The sequence below is a fragment of the Schistocerca cancellata genome, chromosome 4, assembly GCF_023864275.1.
Source record: "Schistocerca cancellata isolate TAMUIC-IGC-003103 chromosome 4, iqSchCanc2.1, whole genome shotgun sequence".
Taxonomy (NCBI): Eukaryota; Metazoa; Arthropoda; class Insecta; order Orthoptera; family Acrididae; genus Schistocerca; species Schistocerca cancellata.
This window is the reverse complement of record NC_064629.1, coordinates 811,843,969-811,864,031: the sequence shown is the minus strand read 5'-3', so window position 1 is coordinate 811,864,031 and position 20,063 is coordinate 811,843,969. Positions and strand designations below refer to the sequence as shown.

At 42.8% G+C, this 20,063-nt stretch overlaps 1 protein-coding gene across 2 annotated transcripts in view; it reads right to left on the bottom strand.

The window, feature by feature from the left end:
• Window positions 1-20,063, bottom strand: part of LOC126184787 (uncharacterized) — a 355,721-nt gene that overhangs the window by 56,416 nt on the left and 279,242 nt on the right. For both annotated transcript variants that reach the window (XM_049927358.1, XM_049927359.1), the window contains exon 3: window positions 7,640-7,864. In XM_049927358.1, coding sequence (XP_049783315.1) covers window positions 7,640-7,864 — 225 coding nt within the window. The remainder of the gene's footprint in view (window positions 1-7,639; window positions 7,865-20,063) is intronic.

Genomic DNA, 20,063 nt, shown 5'->3' with positions numbered 1-20,063 from the left:
TCTTCTTCTTCTTCTTCTCCTTCAGCCTATCTCAGTCCACTGCTGGATATAGGCCTTTTCCATATATTTCAGTTGATTTGGATCCTGAGCTACCTGATGCCAACGTGTTCCAGCCACCAGCTTCGCGCCATTAAGTCATCTCTTTAGGGGTCTTCCAATGTCTCCCTGTCTCCAGTGAACAATTCGAGGGGCCCACCTGCTGTGATCTTGTCGAGCTACATACCCGACCCACTGCCGCTTAGGCTTGCATTTCTCTCGAGGGCTCCTACCATACATAGCTCCATGGTTCACTGTGTGCGCTTCAGTTTACGAGCGCTTGCCTTAGTCGGAGTCATAGTTTCCAGGCCGTAGGCTATAACTGGTAGTATTCACACATAATAGACCTTAACCTTCAAATTGTTTGGGACACCCTTATTGGTCAGGATAAATCTTAGTTCCTGGAACGCTGCCCAGTTCAGTCCTATTCTGCGAGGAATTTCTGCATTTTGATTGTTTTTACCTTGGTCAAAACCTTTTTGAGTCTTTTGCTGACAACGTCTCCCATTTATGTATTATATAAACATTTATGTACCGAATATATCAAAGAAATACGTAGCCTACGACCATCCGAACGGATATGAGAGTATCATGTAAAGATTTGAACTAAACTGCTCAAAAGCTTTTCGACATTTTTGGTAGCAATAAACAACAAACTGTCTTTATACAATAGTATAGATTTTCGTACGAAGCTAAATATGTACAACAAGTAAAATTTCTTTATTTTTTATCGTTCCTGGTGTTGGAAATTTTATCGCCAACAGTGTATAAATTGCACATTATTGTTATATTATTTCAATAATAGTCAAGGAAGGTTTAATATTCTGCCTTGCCTGCGACATGAAAACCGACTCACAGAGTGATGGTATTACGTGTGGTGGGTCGTATTATGACGGCTGCAACTCTAGAGGTTGCACCAAACATTCCACATGGGAGACGGTCGTTGGTCTGCTACAGGAAATTAGTACTCTGCCCGATGATTCTGTCGCCAGTTGGTATCTGGTCGTTCAAGCCTCTGTACGCCAATCATCAAATACAAAAGTGCACATAGCTTTCTGGACGTGGACTTTGTCTTTGAAACTCCGATAGAGCGCGTTGCTGTTTAAGACGTTTCTAGCTTTGTTCATCAGCACTCATTTAATCTCACATTGCGTGCAGTCGCCATGTTCGCTCTCTACTGTGTTTTCAGCCGTCGACTTAGTGTCGATTTTGTTTTCACGCGCTTTTTGGTTTGCGGCACTGACCTGTCTAGTTCGTGTCAAACGGTGTGTGTTGATTATTTCGTAACAGTGTTTTGAAAAAAGTAAGTGAAGTCAACAGCCATTGGCCAAATAGAACATGTTGTGATAACGTACTCTGTCTATATTCCTGCAACTGATGCACCTAATCTCCTTATTTATTATTAATTTGCAAATTCCACACTCATGTGCAATTACTTTATCATTAATATGTGTGTGTAGCTAAATTCCATCACCTCATGTAGTTCCTTAACAAATCCCACCACTAGAATATAAAATGTGTGTCTCTGGGGACTAATATATGGAGTATCAGTGGATAAGATTCAAGACTATGAGAGGTGGCTGTAGTTTTCACACGGAGGTGGCGCTAAAGGTTTACGCTGTACATTACTTCGAAGCCGACACCATGTTAGTAGCCCCTAAACATTAGCAGTCTACTGTTTACAGTTCCTTCTTGTTCTTAATATCTGTCGAGTCCACACAACAATTGTTTTAAATACTAAATATTACAGTGTTTTCGTGAATCAAACAGTGTCAGGAAGGAATTTTCAGATGCTTTTCTGGTCTTAAAAGGTGTATTTAATCCACTAATATTACGCATTTAACCTCCTTAATGTAACTTTGTTTTTGTTATACGTTTCGAATAATGAAGAAGAGATGTATGTGGTATAAAAAGGATGCTTTCGTAAGCCAGTATTTTCCTTAATACGGAATGACGAAACTAATGCTCCATCTGTCCTCTTCCCGGAAAGGCTGAGAACATAGTTTGCACTATCTGGACGGCTTGCAATATTTCCTTCTCACAGCGTTCAACCAAAGCGCTCTTCGAGTTTTACTGATGGGAAATCTAAAGTTAAATTACAGAAATGAAACCACTAAGGTAAAAGCAACCGGCGCTACTAAAATTCATGTATATAAAAGAAAATATCGCTTCAACGAGTCCACTGACGAATAAAATGTGATTCCTTTACACTTTAGACTATAATCAGAACGACTAGTACACCTGTAAATGATTTTTTTTTTAATTCACTTCCACCACAAGCTAATGTTTGTCCATACTAACACGGCAGATGTCGGCTTCAAGATTGTGACGTCATGACAACTCCCATTATTGTAACTCCATGAATCTTCGTTATGCGTGGGGTGGACCTCTGTAGCAGCATATGTTAGGTTCGTAATAGCTGACATCAGAGGTTTTCGGCCAAGTTAACGTGAGACCGCCGCCACTGGTGCTGAATGTGGTAAAGTGTATGAACGCTTTAGCGCGCGCCGCGATCTCTAATATTTCGCAGTAAGATTGGGGCAAAACAGTAACGTGTGAAATTCATGATTTGAAAATCATTGGTTTGGTAGCGTTTAGCTCAGTTTCATACGAAAGCTTGTTATTATAATTCTTACGTGGGGCCAGGCTTTCATTCTGAGCTCCCACTGTTTTATTAGTACAGTTTCTGTGTTCCATGCTTTCCTCCACGTGGTTGTAGTTGACAACTTTTTCTGAAAGAGGTATGCACCTGAAACTTAAGATGTAAACGGGACTCTTTAACCTTGTATCTATTTTCCTGGTTTCTATACAATTGCATCTAAGTATATTTTTGTGTCACATTGCCTCACCATTCACATTTCCCATTTCCTACTGAAAATCCATTTTGTGCAGATAAGCGCACTCGCGTTGCACGGCACTGTGATTTATTTGAAGTGCAGATGCAGATGATTACATTTCAGGAATAACTGCAGAGAAGGTCAGAGTAGGTCTTCCATTTTGCAGAATAACATTTTTATTTCATATTCTCGAGGAGCAATTTCCTTTTGTATGTTTTTAGGGCAACAGAACATCTTTTCATTTCTCCGTAAATTACAAGGTAGGGTCGTTAACTGTTATGTTGAAAGGCAAGGTCATAGCATTACAAAGTTTCACACTGATAAGTTTCAGGTTTAACAGATTACAGTTTCACATGACAGAATCATTAACTGTTGAAAGGCTGCTTTAGCATAGAAAGCTTCACGTGTTAAGACTTCACTATTTTTCTTACAAATTTTCAACTATTTTACAATGAATTTTTTATGTTTAAGTGCCGAGCAAGTTTTTGAGGGATGGGAAATATCTGCCATGGTTCAGTGGTCGTGTTCGAAAGTTACTACGAAAACAGACAGACCTTTAACACAGGTATAAGCGAAGTCAGAGCCTTGTTGGGAAATAACAACTGGACGGAGACAAAAGAAACACAAGGAGAGCGACGCGGGAAGCGTTTAATGGATTCGATCATAAAATTCTGTCTACCAGTATGGTTAAAGCTCCTAAGCAGATTTTGTCTTACATTAAGTCCGAAAAGGTATCAGAATTATCTATACAGTCCCTCAGTGATGCTACTGGCACAGAAACTGCGAATAACAGGTGAGGCCGAAAACATGAACTCGGTCTTATGAATCTGTTTCGCTGAGAATGATCATAATACTAATCCTCTTTCATAGTTTTAGATAACATTATTGGCAAACAACGATCTCACAGCTAAGAAAATTAGCAAACAGCAGTTTTAATTGCACAGTATTTGTTAAAAATACGAGGGCTATTGGGAAAGTAAGGAACGATCGGTCGCAAAATGGAAAATACACTGAAAATCTGATGTTGTTTTGCACAGATGCGTTGGGCACTGTGTCTAGCACGCCATCGATCGCATCACACCGCTCTGTTCAGTTCTGATATCACAGTGAGAACATAAAGATGGCTAGAAATTAGCGTCTCCCGCCAAGTATGAGGGCCTGGCGAAAGATTTCGCCTGAAGCTATGCAATCCACATACCATAACTGTCACGCAGTCCGTTCTACACGACAATTCTCGGCCGCACTCTGCAGGGGCGATGAAGATGCTCCTGTAGCGTTTTCGATGGGAAGTGTTTCATCACACACAATACAGCCCGTAATTGGCTACCAGTGAGGTTCATCTCTGCTCAAATGAATCGCTGGCTACGAAGTATTTTGACACAGACAACGAGCTTCAGTGCAGAGTAGAAAATTGTCGAAAAGAACTGGCGGCTGTCTTCTGTAACGAGGGAATTGAAAAGTTGGTACAACGCTACGACATATGTCTAAGTCTGAGCGGCGACTGTGTAGAGAAGTAGCTGGAAGGTGTAGCTAACCGTTGCAAATAAAACAGTTTTGATTTTCACTGTGGTTTCCAGTTCGCGACCTATCGTTCCTTACTTTCCGGATAGCCCTCGTATGATCTGTCTTGGCCTCTATTGGTAGGCCATCTACAGATGAAGCACCACCCAGCAGGCGATGATGGCGCTTGGAACAGCTGTGCTGATCCCCGCAATACTGCAGTTTTTCGACTGTCTTTTACTAATTTTAATCCTCGAACACCGAAATAGACGTTGAGGTAAGTAATAATGGAATGAACATTATTGAGCATATCTGGGATGCCTTGCAACGTGCTGTTACGAAGAGGTCTCCACCTCTTCGTGCTCTCACGGATTTATTGACAGCCCTGCAGGATTCATGATGTCAATTCCCTCCAGCACTATTTCAGACATTAGTCGAGTCCATGCCACGTCGTATTGCGGCAGTTCTACGTGCTTGCGGAGGCTCTACACAATATTGGGCAGGTGTACCAGTTTCTTTGGCTCTTCTGTGTAACTTGCTTTCAGAAACTTATTGTATTGCAAGTAGTAGTTAATGGTCTCACCAACAATCTTGGTTACTTAAGCATATTGAAACCTAATAAAAGGAACGGTGTCAGTCTTTCTATAAGGCCCCAACTTTACTTGTGTAACTAGTCCGAACTGACTGAAATACTAGCGCATTCTATCTTCATAAAAGCCATCTACTACATGGCTGAGTTTTTTTTCTTTTATTGGTCTAAGATGTACTTGACTAAATTTGTATGCTCGCTTTGGCGTTTCTATTCTCTATTTCCTCACTGAGGCATTGCTGTAGACTAACTTAATCATATTTTCAAGGTCAGTCGTTTTTTGTAACGTGTTTATCTTCCTAAGAAAGAACCACGCAACGCCGGCTGACGTGGCCGTGCGGTTAAAGGCGCTGCAGTCTGGAACCGCAAGACCGCTACGGTCGCAGGTTCGAATCCTGCCTCGGGCATGGATGTTTGTGATGTCCTTAGGTTAGTTAGGTTTAACTAGTTCTAAGTTATAGGGGACTAATGACCTCAGCAGTTGAGTCCCATAGTGCTCAGAGCCATTTTTGAACCACGCAACCTTATTAAGGATGTAAGTACTCTGCACCACGTCGAACAGTCGGAACTCCCCAATAGTGACTCTTTTATGGTACTTTTAAAAACCTTTAATGATTTTTCTTGGGCTACAAGTCAGTTTGGTTTCACTACACATAAAAGCAAACTACGTGAAATTTCAGCTCAGTAGGATGAAGGCAAAGGGTGGTCCTGGGCCATCAAACTTGAAAGATCCAGCAAAAATAAAAACAAATTCTTAAAATACTACATCTGCGTGATAAATTCATTTATTACCTGATATAGTTATGTTGTTTACTTCAATTTGCTAACCTGCATGCCTTAGCATTTCACAGGTCACACTGATCGAGATATGTGAGTGATCATTGGCCCCAAGACAGGTGAGATGACGACAGAAAGAGTGGGGTGAGCTATTCTCTTTTTAGAACACAAACTGGCTCTCTCCATAGTCTTTTACTCTCTAGGGGTGGTGGCATACGCAGCTATGTCTTCGTCTTCAGTTCGTTTACAGGAAACAATACACTGTTACTCTCATGAAATGCCTGGAAGTAAACGCGATATGTCCAGTTTTAACGATTTTATTTTACAATTTAGTTGTGTTTAAGTTAACTGTGCATCAAAGTGGCAGACTATCTGTGCTGGAAGATATGGTTTTCTTGCTGAAAAAGTACGCACTGCGAAACCGGATATGAGAAACTACGTACCAAAGTCAGAAACTTTGTATAAATAATGGACGTATTTAGAAAAATATAATTGAAGATAGTCGAAGGTTCATAAACGAAACGAACCTTTTTTTTTCAGAAAACTTAGGAAATTGAATATCCTAATGGTTTGGAGATCATTTCTACTGAAGAATATATGCAGTTTTTGATCAATCAGTCCTTGAAAGGAGGGCTGAGGGTCATGCATGGAATCGACCATGAGTTATTTGGGAAACTGATCTTTTAAGCGAGCAAAGGCAGTCGCAAAGAGCCAAGAGTGAAGCGAATGTCATAGTGAACAATCCACATGTGAATTTCTACTGTTGTCTTCGTGCTTGCCAAATCTAACCTTAGGCCGCAGGGTCGTCGGACCTCTCCCCAGTTGAGAACTTTTAGGACATTATGGGCAGGCCCCTCCAACCAGCTCCGGATTTGACGTTGTAAAGCGCCAATTCGACAGAATTTCGCACGATATCTCTCAGGAGGGTATTCAACAACTCTATAAATCAATATCTAGCCAAATAACTGCTTACAGAAGAGCCTGAGGTGGAACAACGCTCAGTTTGTGAATCTCTTTCTCCTGAATAAATCATCCAGTTTTTATAAAACTGTAACCAATTTTTTGTCTGTAGACATACGACACATCTACTGATCTCTATCCTGTGGAGGTGCGTCTTTCTTTCTTTTTCGAGTGTATGTTGTATGAATGGACAGTGTCTTGAAACGAGGATATAAGATAAACATTAACAGAAGCAAAACGAGGATAATGGAATGTAGTCGAACTAAATCGGTTGATGCTGCGGGAATTAGATTAGGAAATGAGAGACTTAAAGTAGTAAATGGGTTTTACTATTTGGGGAGCAAAATAACTGATGATGGTCGAAGTAGAGAGGATATAAAATGTAGACTGGCAATGGCAAGGAAAGCGTTTCTGAAGAAGAGAAATTTGTTAACATCGAGTATAGATTTAAGTGTCAGGAAGACGTTTCTGAAAGTATTTGTATGGAGTGTAGCCATGTATGGAAGTGAAACGTGGACGATAAATAGTTTAGACGGGAAGAGAATAGAAGCTTTCGAAATGTGGTGCTACAGAAAAATGCTGAAGATTAGATAGGTAGATCACATAACTAATGAGGAGGTATTGAATAGAATTGGAGAGAAGAGAAACTTGTGGCACAACTTGACTAGAAGAAGGGATCGGTTGGTAGGGCATATTCTGAGGCATCAAGGGATCACCAATTTAGTATTGGAGGGCAGTGTGGAGGGTAAAAATCGTAGAGGGAGACCAAGAGATGAATACACTAAACAGATTCAGAAGGATGTAGGTTGCAGTAGGTACTGGGAGATGAAGAAGCTTGCACAAGATAGAGTAGCATGGAGAGCTGCATCAAACCAGTCTCTGGACTGAAGACCATAACAACGACAACAACATGTTGTTTGAGAGTGAGGCAGTGGCTTACATTGCGCCAGACGACGGCTGACGGCTGGCAGGAGTCGCAGTAGGGTTTGATGATCTCGCCAGGCGCGCTGGGCAGCGTGACGGGGATGCTGTAGCTGAAGCACGTGCCGACGCACACGTTGTTGTCGATCTCCACAGACGTGCAGTCCGGGTGCGCCACCACCTGCTTGATGGGCGTGATGTTGCACCACGAGTACTTGTCTGGGTACAGCACGATGTTGTGCACCTGAAAGCAGGCAAGTCTCAGCTTAGAAAGGTCTTATAATTGGGCCTCTACCTCGGTTTATTGCGGTACAAATATTCTAATCATACATTGAGGTACATGGAAACTATAGTGCTGTGAATGACTTGGATTCAACTTGATGATGCATATGGTTTTCTGATCATGCGCTTTCTGTGCGGCCGATCACTGCAACGACTGAGAAATGCGTTTACTGTCTCCCAGTGGCTGTTCAGTGCACGCTCTTATAAGTAGGCGTTGCATTTTGTGGCCTCTGATTGGTTAGTTCTGAGAACAAATACTCCAGAACGGTCTGACACAAAGGGATACCGTCAGTCTGAAGATTAATGTGCACTGAGTGAGACGTACATAGTGCTATAGTGTGTTTTATTCTACCAGGTAGTTATATTTAAACTTTACCTACTTGAGCCCCTCCCACCCCCCTCCCCCCATGAAAAACGAGTGAACGTAAGACAAAGATACTTTGCGGAGACGTTTGTAAGGATATGTATAAGAGAAATTACGAATAAGCCATTGAAAGAAATACATTCTAGACTCAACATTAGAAGGTAACATTTGTTAATTGCTTGCCATGCTTACGTTCCTGACTACAAATGTTGCTCAATAGGACGACCATCAGCATCCACGACATCCTGCAACCGCACTAGAGGTTCCTCTACTGCTTCCTGAAAGATCTCAAGTTGCTGGCTAGCTCTCTCACTATGCTCATCTTCAACCTCCAACGTGTGTTAGTGTCCCATTCATAAACCCCGCCGCGGATAATTAGCCGAGCTGCCTAAGGCACTGCAGTCATGGACTGTGCGACTGGTCCCGGCGGAGGTTCGAGTCCTCCCTCGGGCATGGGTGTGTGTGTGTGTTTGTCCTTGGGTTACTTTAGGTTGTGTGTAAGCTTAGGGACTGATGCCCTTAGCAGTTAAGTTCCATAAGATTTCACACACATTTGAACATTTTTTTCATAAACCCCATCTTTCAGGTATCCACAAGGCCAAAATCACACGGCTTCAAAACCAGTGATCTTGGTGGCCACGCAGTTTAGAACAGTCGGCCAGTAATTCGGTTTTCTCCAAATGTTTTACGGAGTAAACGAGTGACCTCATGAGCAATGTGAGGTGGAGCACCATCGTACATCAAAACAGTTCGAGTCCAAAGCGTGTCTCTCCCAGAGAGCTGGGATCACATGTTGGCGAAGCAGATCACAGTAACATGTGCCTTCCAAGCTGCATGTTCTTGGTCCTTGGGGTCAGAGTTCCTCAAAGAAAAATGGGCCAATTATGGACTGTGCCGTGAAGCCACACCACGCAGTGACGCGTTCACTATGCAGGGGAACTTGATGAACGTTCGTTGGCTCACCTTGTCTAGATCCATGTTGACTGACTGCAACTGTAGTGCGCACTGATGCTTGTGTTTCAGACCTACGTTGCTACAGCAGTACCGGCGCCTACCGGCAAGTCATGACACTAACACCACTAACAAAGCAAATCCTGCAGCGCACAGTCTGAACATCATTCCCATAAAGATGGGTACCGATACGCACACTGGTTCAAGTAGCGAAATTTTAATTATAAACATCTTGTATATCAATGACAGGAAACATTATTTGAGTGTGATTGTGATAATATATGGGAAACATTCCACAAGGATAGTTCTTATGATTAAATAATAAGTATCACCGCATCTCTAAAACATATTTAAAAAATAGGCGAGCAGTATATGGAACCTGTAGCGATTCTGATTACCAACGCCCGTAAATAAAGGACACAAATCTTTCAGACAGAAGGTAAGTGAAAATAACATGTGCGTGAAGTGTGTTATCGTGCTCAAAAGTATCCGAATGTGCTGAATTGCGTTCCGCCTGATTCGCATGCAGCCCACATAACGTAACTTTCTTGCCGGTCCGCTAGACACTTTTCGGTGCTGTCGTTTGACTGTGCAAAGTAGTCACCACAGGTGACCACTGCTCTATATGGCAATAATTCCAGATGTAACTAAATACCACGATACAACAAATATAAGGAAACACCTTATTAGAAATGGGACCGTCCTTAACGCTTGTAAACTCAAATTTATTACAATAAGTGACATTTGTAAAATGTTACCACTCTCATTAATACATGAGACTACTAATGCCCGTAGCTCAACCGCATAGATCATTCCGTAATCCTCCCCCAAAACTTTTTTTTGTGAATAAGAGATTTCCAACAATATCTGGACTTTCAAAATTGGATATAAATTCGTAGTATTTTTGCTCTCTGAAAGGTTTTTCAACAACGTATTAAACGTAATTTCCATAAACTGGTTAATGAGCGAACCAGTTAGAAAACCGTTCTTAACAGCGTCAAGTGCTGTATAGAAACCTCACTATCAACGACATATCATTAATAATTTCATTGTATACATCATAGCATGTGGATCTATGACCAGTTCCAAAGTCACCTATCACCCTAGTTATCTAATACAAAGTGACAATAAAAATCATGAGCAGCTGGTTGTGCATATATTTGAACTTTAAAACACAGATTTTTTTCTGGATATGAATTCAAGTCCGGTATCTACAGGCAATGCAAACCAAGCAAAGCTTTCGTGCCTGATTGCGACTCGAACACAGGACTGATTTTTATTGCTAACTAGGCAGACATGGAAGTGATATACCTCATTTTAACTAGTATCAACAAACCTGAAATTGAAATTACTTGACGAAAATCTTGGTACCGGACCGGGACTCCTATCCAGCAACTATTTCCCTGTTAAATAACCACAAAATATATTAAATATGGTTTCATTAATAAGTAACAAACTTAAAATGACGTAGAATGAGGGCAGAATAGAAGTCCTAGCACCCAGAGTGGCGCTGGATATGTTAATTATTTTCATTAGTATACTAGTTTGTAAGACAGATATTTGAGACCCATATGGAATTGGCTCGAGATGACTGGGTGTTTGTGTGGTGTCACCGCCAGACACCACACTTGCTAGGTGGTAGCTTTAAATCGGCCGCGGTCCATTGGTACATGTCGGACCCGCGTGTCGCCACTGTCAGTAATTGCAGACCAAGCGCCACCACACGGCAGGTCTAGAGAGACGTACTAGGACTCGCCCCAGTTGTACGGACGACTTTGCTAGCTACTACACTGACGAAGCCTTTCTCTCATTTGCCGAGAGATAGTTAAAATAGCCTTCAGCTAAGTCCATGGCTACGACCTAGCAAGGCGCCATTAACCATTTCTAGAGAGAGTCTCACTTGTATCATCAAGAATGCTGTATACAAATGATGGATTGAAGTTAAGTATTCCAGCAGCTACGTACTTTTCTTTATAGCATTCATTACGTATCCTGTTTCAGACCTAAGCAAGCCTGCGTGAATTAAGCGCGTGCCCTTTCGGCTTCCTCGCCCTGTGTCTAGACTGTCTTGTCTAGACACAACAGTTTGTGTTGTCCTCATCATTTCACCATCATTCATCAAATTGGCGACAGTGGAATGAGCAAAGTTTGGGAATTTGTACGGGCGTTGATAACTACGCAGTTGAGCGCCCCACAAACCAAACATCGTCATCATCATCATCTGGGCAGTAGGATGCCAACAGTTACACGTCTATTCGCGTGTTCGGTCAGAGGATTTAGCTACCCTCTGTAATAAAAAAAACTGAGTGAACGGATCAACGAACAACCTGAGCGGGTGTCATCGGACGTCCGCCACGAACAAATTCAACGAACAAGATAGAACAAAATGAGATTCCAGCACGGTAGCTCAGCGTGTTCGGTCAGAGGGTTAAGTACTCTCTGTAACAAAAAAACTGAGTGAATGGATCAACGAAGAACCTAAGTGGGTGTCATCGGACGTCTGCATCGAACAAATTCAACGAACAGTATCGAACAAAATGAAAACAATAAAGAAAAATTCCCAGCGGGGTCAGGGATTTTCACCTGCCTCGAGATGACTGGGTGTTTGATCATCATTCATGCACGTGGCTAGATTGGACTGAGCAAAGGTCGGGAATTTGTAAGGGCGCTGATAACCGTGCAGTTGAGCGCCCCACAAACCAATCATCATCATCACAAAGGTGTTGCTGTTGCCAAGCAATCCTTTTAACGGCAGAAATTAAGCTGGAGTTTGAATCTGGCTACAATGAGTGCTGTTAAAGAATCTTGGTTTGACTTCACCCCTCGACCGTGCTATTTGCTGTGGCGGGCTATTGTCGGCCGCTGCCGCGCTGCTCCGGCGGGCAGTTTTGGCGCCTGCAACTGTCCCCGCGCGGGTAATTCTTTCCGCACCTCTAGCGCTTACTGTAGCGGCACGTATTTGACACGCGTATGTGCGATTGTTGTGAGGGGAAATGATTATGTAAGAACTGAGTAGCTAACAGTTCGAAGGTTTTCACAGTAGTAACGCTGTTGAAGAAATAAAAATTATTTATTATTCATTTTTATATTCTGAGGAACGGTTTTAGTGGTAAATCACAATTTCATGAAGAATGTTTATTAGAAATTATTCTTTGTATGGTATAGTTCAAAGCACGGTATTGCACACAATCCAACATCACACTCTTCACAATACACACGCGTTTCTCTTCTTATTTTTTTCCCGTTGTCATTCAGTTTGCTGCTACACACTCGGCATTTTCGTGTCGGCGCCTTCTTGTTTTCAGTAGCTGGAATGTGTTTGGGAAAGTGCCGGCCTACCAAACGTGTTGGCAGGGGCGTCCAACCTTACTGTGCTGAGAGGACGAAACAACATGTGCACTGTATTTTTCCAGTAAACTTTCGATTACACGAATTTAAAAATCGAGTCGTCCCAATTTTACACCAAGTTTCTTATATATAAGATAGGAATTGAGAGCTGCCACGTCCATCAAATGGCGAAACTGCTTCATAAAATATTTTCACAGTCGGTTTCTTGTGGCAGTATAATTTGTCATGTACTGGTCAGCCAAATCAACGCCGCCCATTTTGTCATTGTATTTCAGTATAACTTCAGGCTTTGTTTTCACTGTTCTCCTCTTCTCAGTTTGTTTCAGTTCGTTACTATAGATACTGGACAGAGTGTACACATCTTTTCTATCCCGCCATCGCATCGCCATCGCATCGCCAAAAGGTCTTAACTTGACCCTTCTCAAGTTTTCCCTCCCTCAAAACTGCTGGCATTTCTTTTCTGTTCACCATAACTGTTCCAATACAGTCAGTGCTTTTAGAGGCAAGAAAATTTAACAGCTGGGGACTTGAATAGAATCGGTCGGTAAAAACCATATATCTCTTGTCAAAATACCCTTCGAGTAACGACATAACAACTTTCGACGCTAAACGATATTCAGTATATTGTGGTTCAAACACTGTGTCTTTTCCTGTGTAAATGATAAAGCGACACAAATAGCCACTTTTTGCTTCACACAGACAAAATGACTTAATTCCAAAACGAGCACGTTTCAATGGTATATACTGCTTTATAGAAAGCCGCCACAGTAGGAGGGATTCATCAATTGACAATTCTTGTTCCGGAGTATAAGCCTCTTCAATTTTTTTTTTTTTTTTTTTGTAAATGGTCAATGACAGGTTTCAGTTTGAACAGTTTTGGAGGAATTCCACAATCTTACGAATACAAAGTATTGTCATTGAAATAAAGGAATTTTAAGAGAAGACTAAATCCACACTACTGGCCATTAAAATTCCTACACCAAGATTTTCACGCAATTTGGGTGCATGGATACTGAGAAATCAGTACCCAGAACAACCACCTCTGGCCATACTAACGGCCTTGATACGCCTGGGCATTGAGTCAAACAGAGCTTGGATGCCGTGTACAGGTACAGCTGCTCATGCAGCTTCAACACGATACCACAGTTCATCAAGAGTAGTGACTGGCGAATTGTGACGAGCCAGTTGCTCGGCCACCATTGCCAGAGGTTTTTAGTTGGTGAGAGATCTGGAGAATGTGCTGGCCAGTGCAGCAGTCGAACATTTTCTGTATCCACAAAGGCCAGTACAGGACCTGCAACATACGGTCGTGCATTATCCTGATGAAATATAGGGCTTCGCAGGGATCGAATGAAGGGTAGACCCACGGGTCATAACACATCTGAAATGTAACGTCCACTGTTCAAAGTGCCGTCAATGCGAACAAGAGGTGACCGAGACGTGTAACCAATGGCACCCCATGCCATCACGCCGGGTGATACGCCAGTATGGCGATGACAAATACACGCTTGCAGTGTGCGTTCACCGCAATGTCACCAAAGACGGATGCCACCATCATGAAGCTGTAAACAGAACCTGGATTCATCCGAAAAAATGACGTTTTGCCATTCGTGCACCCAGGTTCGTCGCTGAGTACACCATCGCAGGCGCTCCTGTCTGTGATGGAGCGTCAAGGGTAACCGCAGCCATGGTCTCCGGGCTGATGTCCATGCTGCTGTAAACGTCGTTGAACTGTTTGTGCAGATGGTTGTTGTCTTGCAGACGTCCCCATCTGTTGACTCAGGGCTCGAGACGTGGCTGCACGATCCGTTACAGCCATGCGGATAAGATGCCTGTCATGTCGAATGCTAGTGATACGAGGCCGTTGGGATCCAGCACGGCGTTCCGTATCACCCTCCTGAACCCACCGATTCCATATTTGCTAACAGTCATTGGATCTCGACCAACGCGAGCAGCAATGTCGCTATACGATAAACCGCAATCGCGATAGGCTACAATCCGACCTTTATCAAATCAGAAACGTGATGGTACGCATTTCTCCTCTTTACACGAGGCATCACAACAATGTTTCACCAGGCGACGTCGGTCAGCTGCTGTTTGTGTATGAGAAATCGGTTGGAAACTTTCCTCATCTCAGCACGTTGTAGGTGTTGCCACCGGCGCCAACCTTGTGTGAATGCTCTAAAAAGCTGATCATTTGCATACCACAGCATTTTCTTCCTGTCGGTTAAATTTCGCGCCTGTAGCACGTCATCTTCGTAGTGTACTTTCACACATAATTTTTCGGCAAACTGAAGTTTCAACAACTTCTTTTCTCGAATAATACATTTAGAATTCGGGTGTTTGCACAATTCCTTGGAGAAACAGGAATGCAAACAACGAATAGAGCTCTCCATTATTTGTAGGTAACAACTTGTGCACACGAGATCGTTGTTTCCATTTGTATACATATGAACTTTTAAATTGTCCAGCAAATTTGTTTGTTTCACTTGATATAATTGTTAACAAGCTGTCATCAAAAAAGAAGGTAAAAATGTTTCATGGATCTGGAGGATCGTCGAAACTAATTTTTACTCCTGGGTGCCTGTGAAAGGAAACTTACTCCTACCAGCACTACATTTAACTGACCAAGATCTTGGAGGACTAGTGTCAGCAGTCAGCCCTTCTTCTGCGACGTCCTCTTCCACACTTGACGATTCTTTATCACTACCTCCGAAATTGTCTTCACTGTCTTCTCCAACGCTCGAAAACTGTCACCAGACCGCTCATTATCTCTTTGGTTTAGTATTAGTTCAATGCCTTCATCACGCAAAGACGAAGAAGATGGACGCTTTGACATATTTGCACTTGGAAAATTCTGCTGTCTTACAAAATATATTGTTTCACTGAAAAGACCGCCAGTGACCTCCGTTGAAAGAACTTTACTTTTGTATCCCGCCTGGAATGCGGCCGGCCGGTGTGGCCGTGCGGTTCTAGGCGCTTCAGTATGGAACCGCGTGACCGCTACGGTCGCAGGTTCGAATCCTGCCTCGGGCATGGATGTGTGTGATGTCCTTAGGTTAGTTAGGTTTAAGTAGTTCTAAGTTCTAGGGGACTGATGACCACAGATGTTAAGTCCCATAGTGCTCAGAGCCATTTTTTTTTGGAATGCGGCGCGTGGGTAGGAGCAGGAGCAGGAAAAATACGTCGGTACTGCACGTACGTAAAAGTGGTTTACTGGTGCAAAAAACGAGTTAATACATGGTTACATAACTTGCAATGAGGTGCGATGCTGAGACCTGTCGTATGTAGAGCAAAGGTAAAGCGAAGTGTGTCGGCCATCCGCTTTTGATCAAATGGGCAGAATCTGGTGCGACGCTCGTAGAGCTCTCCAGCGCCGGCTAGAGGGCGCTGTCGTCGGTGTCGGTGTAGAGCCAACCTAATAACTTGCCCCTCACCGTGGCATCTTAGCTATCGATACCACATTTACACTGTGTAAAGCGACTCGAGCGGCTGGTATAGACGTCAAAATGAATTTCGTAGCCGACCCATGTGACTGAGCGGTTCTAGGCGCTTCAGTCCGGAACCGCGCTGCTGTTACGTCCGCAGGTTAGAATCCTGACTCGGGCATGGATTTGTGTGATGTCCTTAGGTTAGCCGGCAGCAGTGGCCGAGCGGTTCTAGGCGCCTCAGTGCGGGACCGCGAGACCGCTACGGTCGCAGGTTCGAATCCTGCCTCGGGCATGGATGTGTGTGATGTCTTTAGGTTAGTTAGGATTAAGTAATCTGAGTCTAGGGGACTGATGGCCTCAGAAGTGAAGTCCCATAGTGCTCAGAGCCATTTGAACCATTTTTGTCCTTAGGTTAGTTAGGTTTAGATAGTTCTAAGTCTAGGCGACTGATGACCTCAGATGTTAAGTCTCATAGTGCTTAGAGCTATTTGAACCATTTTTTTTAATTTCGTAGGCGGCCATCTGCACGCACGAGCACCGTTCGTCGAGCACGTACCATAGCGCCAACAGGCGGCCGAACTCAATTGGACGAGCACGCCCGGCAAGAGAGCACGGCTGGACGAACGCAGTTCGTCGAGCACGACGAATTGCAGCAATCGCTCCCGAGCCCAGTTCGTCGAGCACGGTCGAGGGGTTAATGAATCCCCAGCAGCAGGATAGTCTCCACACATTCCAGCAGTCTACCCATCTATACCGTCGCATTCATGTCCCCAGATGTTGCTGTGTGTAAAAGCCACTCTACATTAGTTTTTAAAATTTCTTTTTATTTGAGGACTTGCTGTTATTTTCTAGCAGTCTATTCTAAAAGTTGCTTCTCACCAATTTCCACATGAATACCCTGATAACCTAGAGACTAAAAGGCAAACAAAGTAATGAGAGCTATGATGGGGACAGCCACTTAATTAATTTTCCCTGCTGTTAATTTATGGTGTTTCTGTAGGCTTATACACAGGAAATCTCTCCTATGGGTCGTCTGGTGTTTCGGAGGATATTTTTAATTTCGTTTTTGCAATACGTAGCTGGAGTCGGCCGAAACAAATACTGCTCATCGAGTCTTTCATGCGAGCCCAGTACCGACAGAAAATGCCGGTTTGATTCCCGTTACGAGCAAAATGATTTTTAAAGTAGAATTTTACTTGGCCCTTCTATTGTGCGGTCCCAAATTAGTCCAGTGTGACGTTTTTTTTATCGATCTGTATTAACAGCGACAGTGAAGATAGAAGAATAACCAGTACTCCAGCAGCGCAGCACCACCCACGCCCACACTGACTGCTACCACCACGTTGCTCAGCTACTGCTGCAAGAGAACTGGTTTTCTTCGTGCTTTACTGTTCCTGTTAATACATGTCGATAAACCATATAAGACACTAGAGTAAATTGGAACCGCTCAATCGAAAGGACACTTAAAATTCCACTTTAAAAATCATTGTGCTCTTAACGAGGAACAAAGTGCCGTTTTCTGTCGGTACTGGGCGTCGCATGGAAGACTTGAGCAGTATTTGAGTCTCTGTTGATCCACTGTGGACATGTGACAGCGGATGGTCAAATATTTAACAAATAAATTCGCCAAACAGCTGTGTAGTTTAAAAAGTTTTTTATTTTTTATTTTCGCTACCAGTTTCTCCAATTCAATATTCCACCTTCAGGCGCCATATGCACCTCTCAACAATGATCGATATTGGCATGACGGGGCCATCTGTTGTGAATTCTTAAGTGCGCCCTTCGAAGACTTGACTGAAATGGAGCAGATCTGCATCCAGCGACATCAGCAGTTTGAGCAGAAGTTGGCACCACGGTGACACAATGAACTATTACAAATCGGTTACTTCAAGGCCAGCCCCGAACCAGACGCCCTATAGCAAGCACTGCTTTTCATGAACAGCATTCTAGGGGGTGTTTTCCAACAGGATAACGCTCGTCCACATACTGCTGTTGTAACCCAACATGCGCTATAGAGTGACGACATATTGTCTCGGCCTGGTCGATCACCGGTGTTTCTCCAATTGAACACATATTGGACATCATAGCCGACAGCTCCAGCGTCATCCACAAGCAGCATGAACCGTCCCTGTATTGACCAAGTAAAACAGGCATCTAACTCTATCCCATAAACTGACTTCCGGAACCCGTAAAACACAGCGAATGCACGTTCGCATGCTTGCATTCAACATTCTGGCGGTTACATTGATTATTAATGTACCAGCATTTCACATTTGCAATGGCTTACATTAACCTGTGATCTTGCAATGTTAATCATTTAAATATGTTATCTAGACATATGAATGAACGAAATTTCATTACTTTACATTAATTATTTTTTGGCGCTGAGATATTTTTCTGTCAGTATTTATGTTTGAAGTCGCGCTGTTCGTTTAAAATGTCGTACGGATAATTTTTCATATATATATATATAAGCGTCCAGCTCTTCCAGTAAGTTCATGACAAGTTCTTTTGGAATTTAAGATTTCGACTTTGTCGTCTTTACCGTTTTCCTTTTTTGAATATATGAAGAGGCTCTATTATTGCTATCACTATCTCTAGCATGTTCTCTAAATTTGATATCTTTTTCGTCCAATGTAAAATTCATTACACTTGTCATATGTAGTATTGTAAATGCCTGGATTAGCTTATTCTGGTATTTTGGCTCTTCCAGTGTTTAGGTTGTTGGTAGTTCGGAATGCTAGTTTTGTGTTTATCTTGTTTGAGTTTTCCCATGTAGGCCGCTGGTACGAATGTGGTTTTTCGTCTCGTTGTGGTTTCTGTTGTTAGTGTTATATTAATGTGTAATGGTTGGTTTGTGGGTTCTGTTTTTTCTTCATATAATTTATGTATTTTGTCTGGGTTAAAATTGTTTTTGTAGGACATGCATTGGAACATAGATGAGGTAAATTTCACTTTTGGTTGCAAATTATTGCCACTAGCAACTGGAGGTGACGCTTTGACAAAACGTCAGAAAAATCATCAAACAAACGTTGACCAAACAACTCGAAACAGAAGGCAGAAGCTAAGAGGCACTCTGTCAACAAGTGGCCACGAAAGCCGTAACAGTCTTGAATAATGTTTTCTCTGTTTTCTTGTTGCGCTACATTTGTTTGTATCTCTTGGAGACGTTACGAAGTCGCGGAACTACCTGAGATTATGTCGATTTCTGTGAGAGACGAACATTAAAAGCGATGTGATTCTGTTACATGCTAGATAGCTCAGCTTATTTCTCTGTAGCCCTTCACCATCGATCGCCCATTTCCATGCACCTCTAAGGCCTAAGCGTATAGCCGCTGTCCTACTTGAAGTTTTTGCTGCATTTTCTGACCTCAATGGGTTCTTTGATCACAGAATCCCAGTAAGCAGATGCATGGGACAAAATTTTCGTTACTTAAAACATAACCATATATTTGTTTGGGAGGCTGTGTTCGCCTTCAGTAGATCTATTAAAATCGTAGTGGCGTCGGTGCTCTGCGCATAGCTCTGAAATCGAACATGTAGACTGACCATTGCAGCTGCTATCGCATACGCGAGAAATTTTATAAATTCCAGGAACAGTTAGACCAAGGCTGCCTTTTCGGACTGTTAACTCGTGACGATGAACAGAGGAAGTTGTTGAAAGATTCAGTACACAAACAAATCTGACACAGCAAGAACAGTTTATGCAATTATTAATATTTGTCGGAGGGAGTGTGACATTTCTAGTGCCAGCATCCAGGTGTAATACAGGGTATGCCCCAGTATTTCCGACAACTTTCAGAGGCTAACGTTTCGATGCCAGGAACACTCCTGTGGCTCTTTAAATAGTAATTGGTTCGGTTTGTTACCATAGTTATCTCGAATAAATTCTTTTTCTAAAAGCGGCTTTCGGTACATGCCCATAGAGCCTTATCAGTTATGATGGTACGAACATAAGGACAACACAACACCCACTCCCTGAGCGGAGAAAATCTCCGACCCATCCGGGAATCGAACCTTAGCTGCTTCGGTTAGCAATCCGCCGCAATGGGTGCGCAGTTACCGAG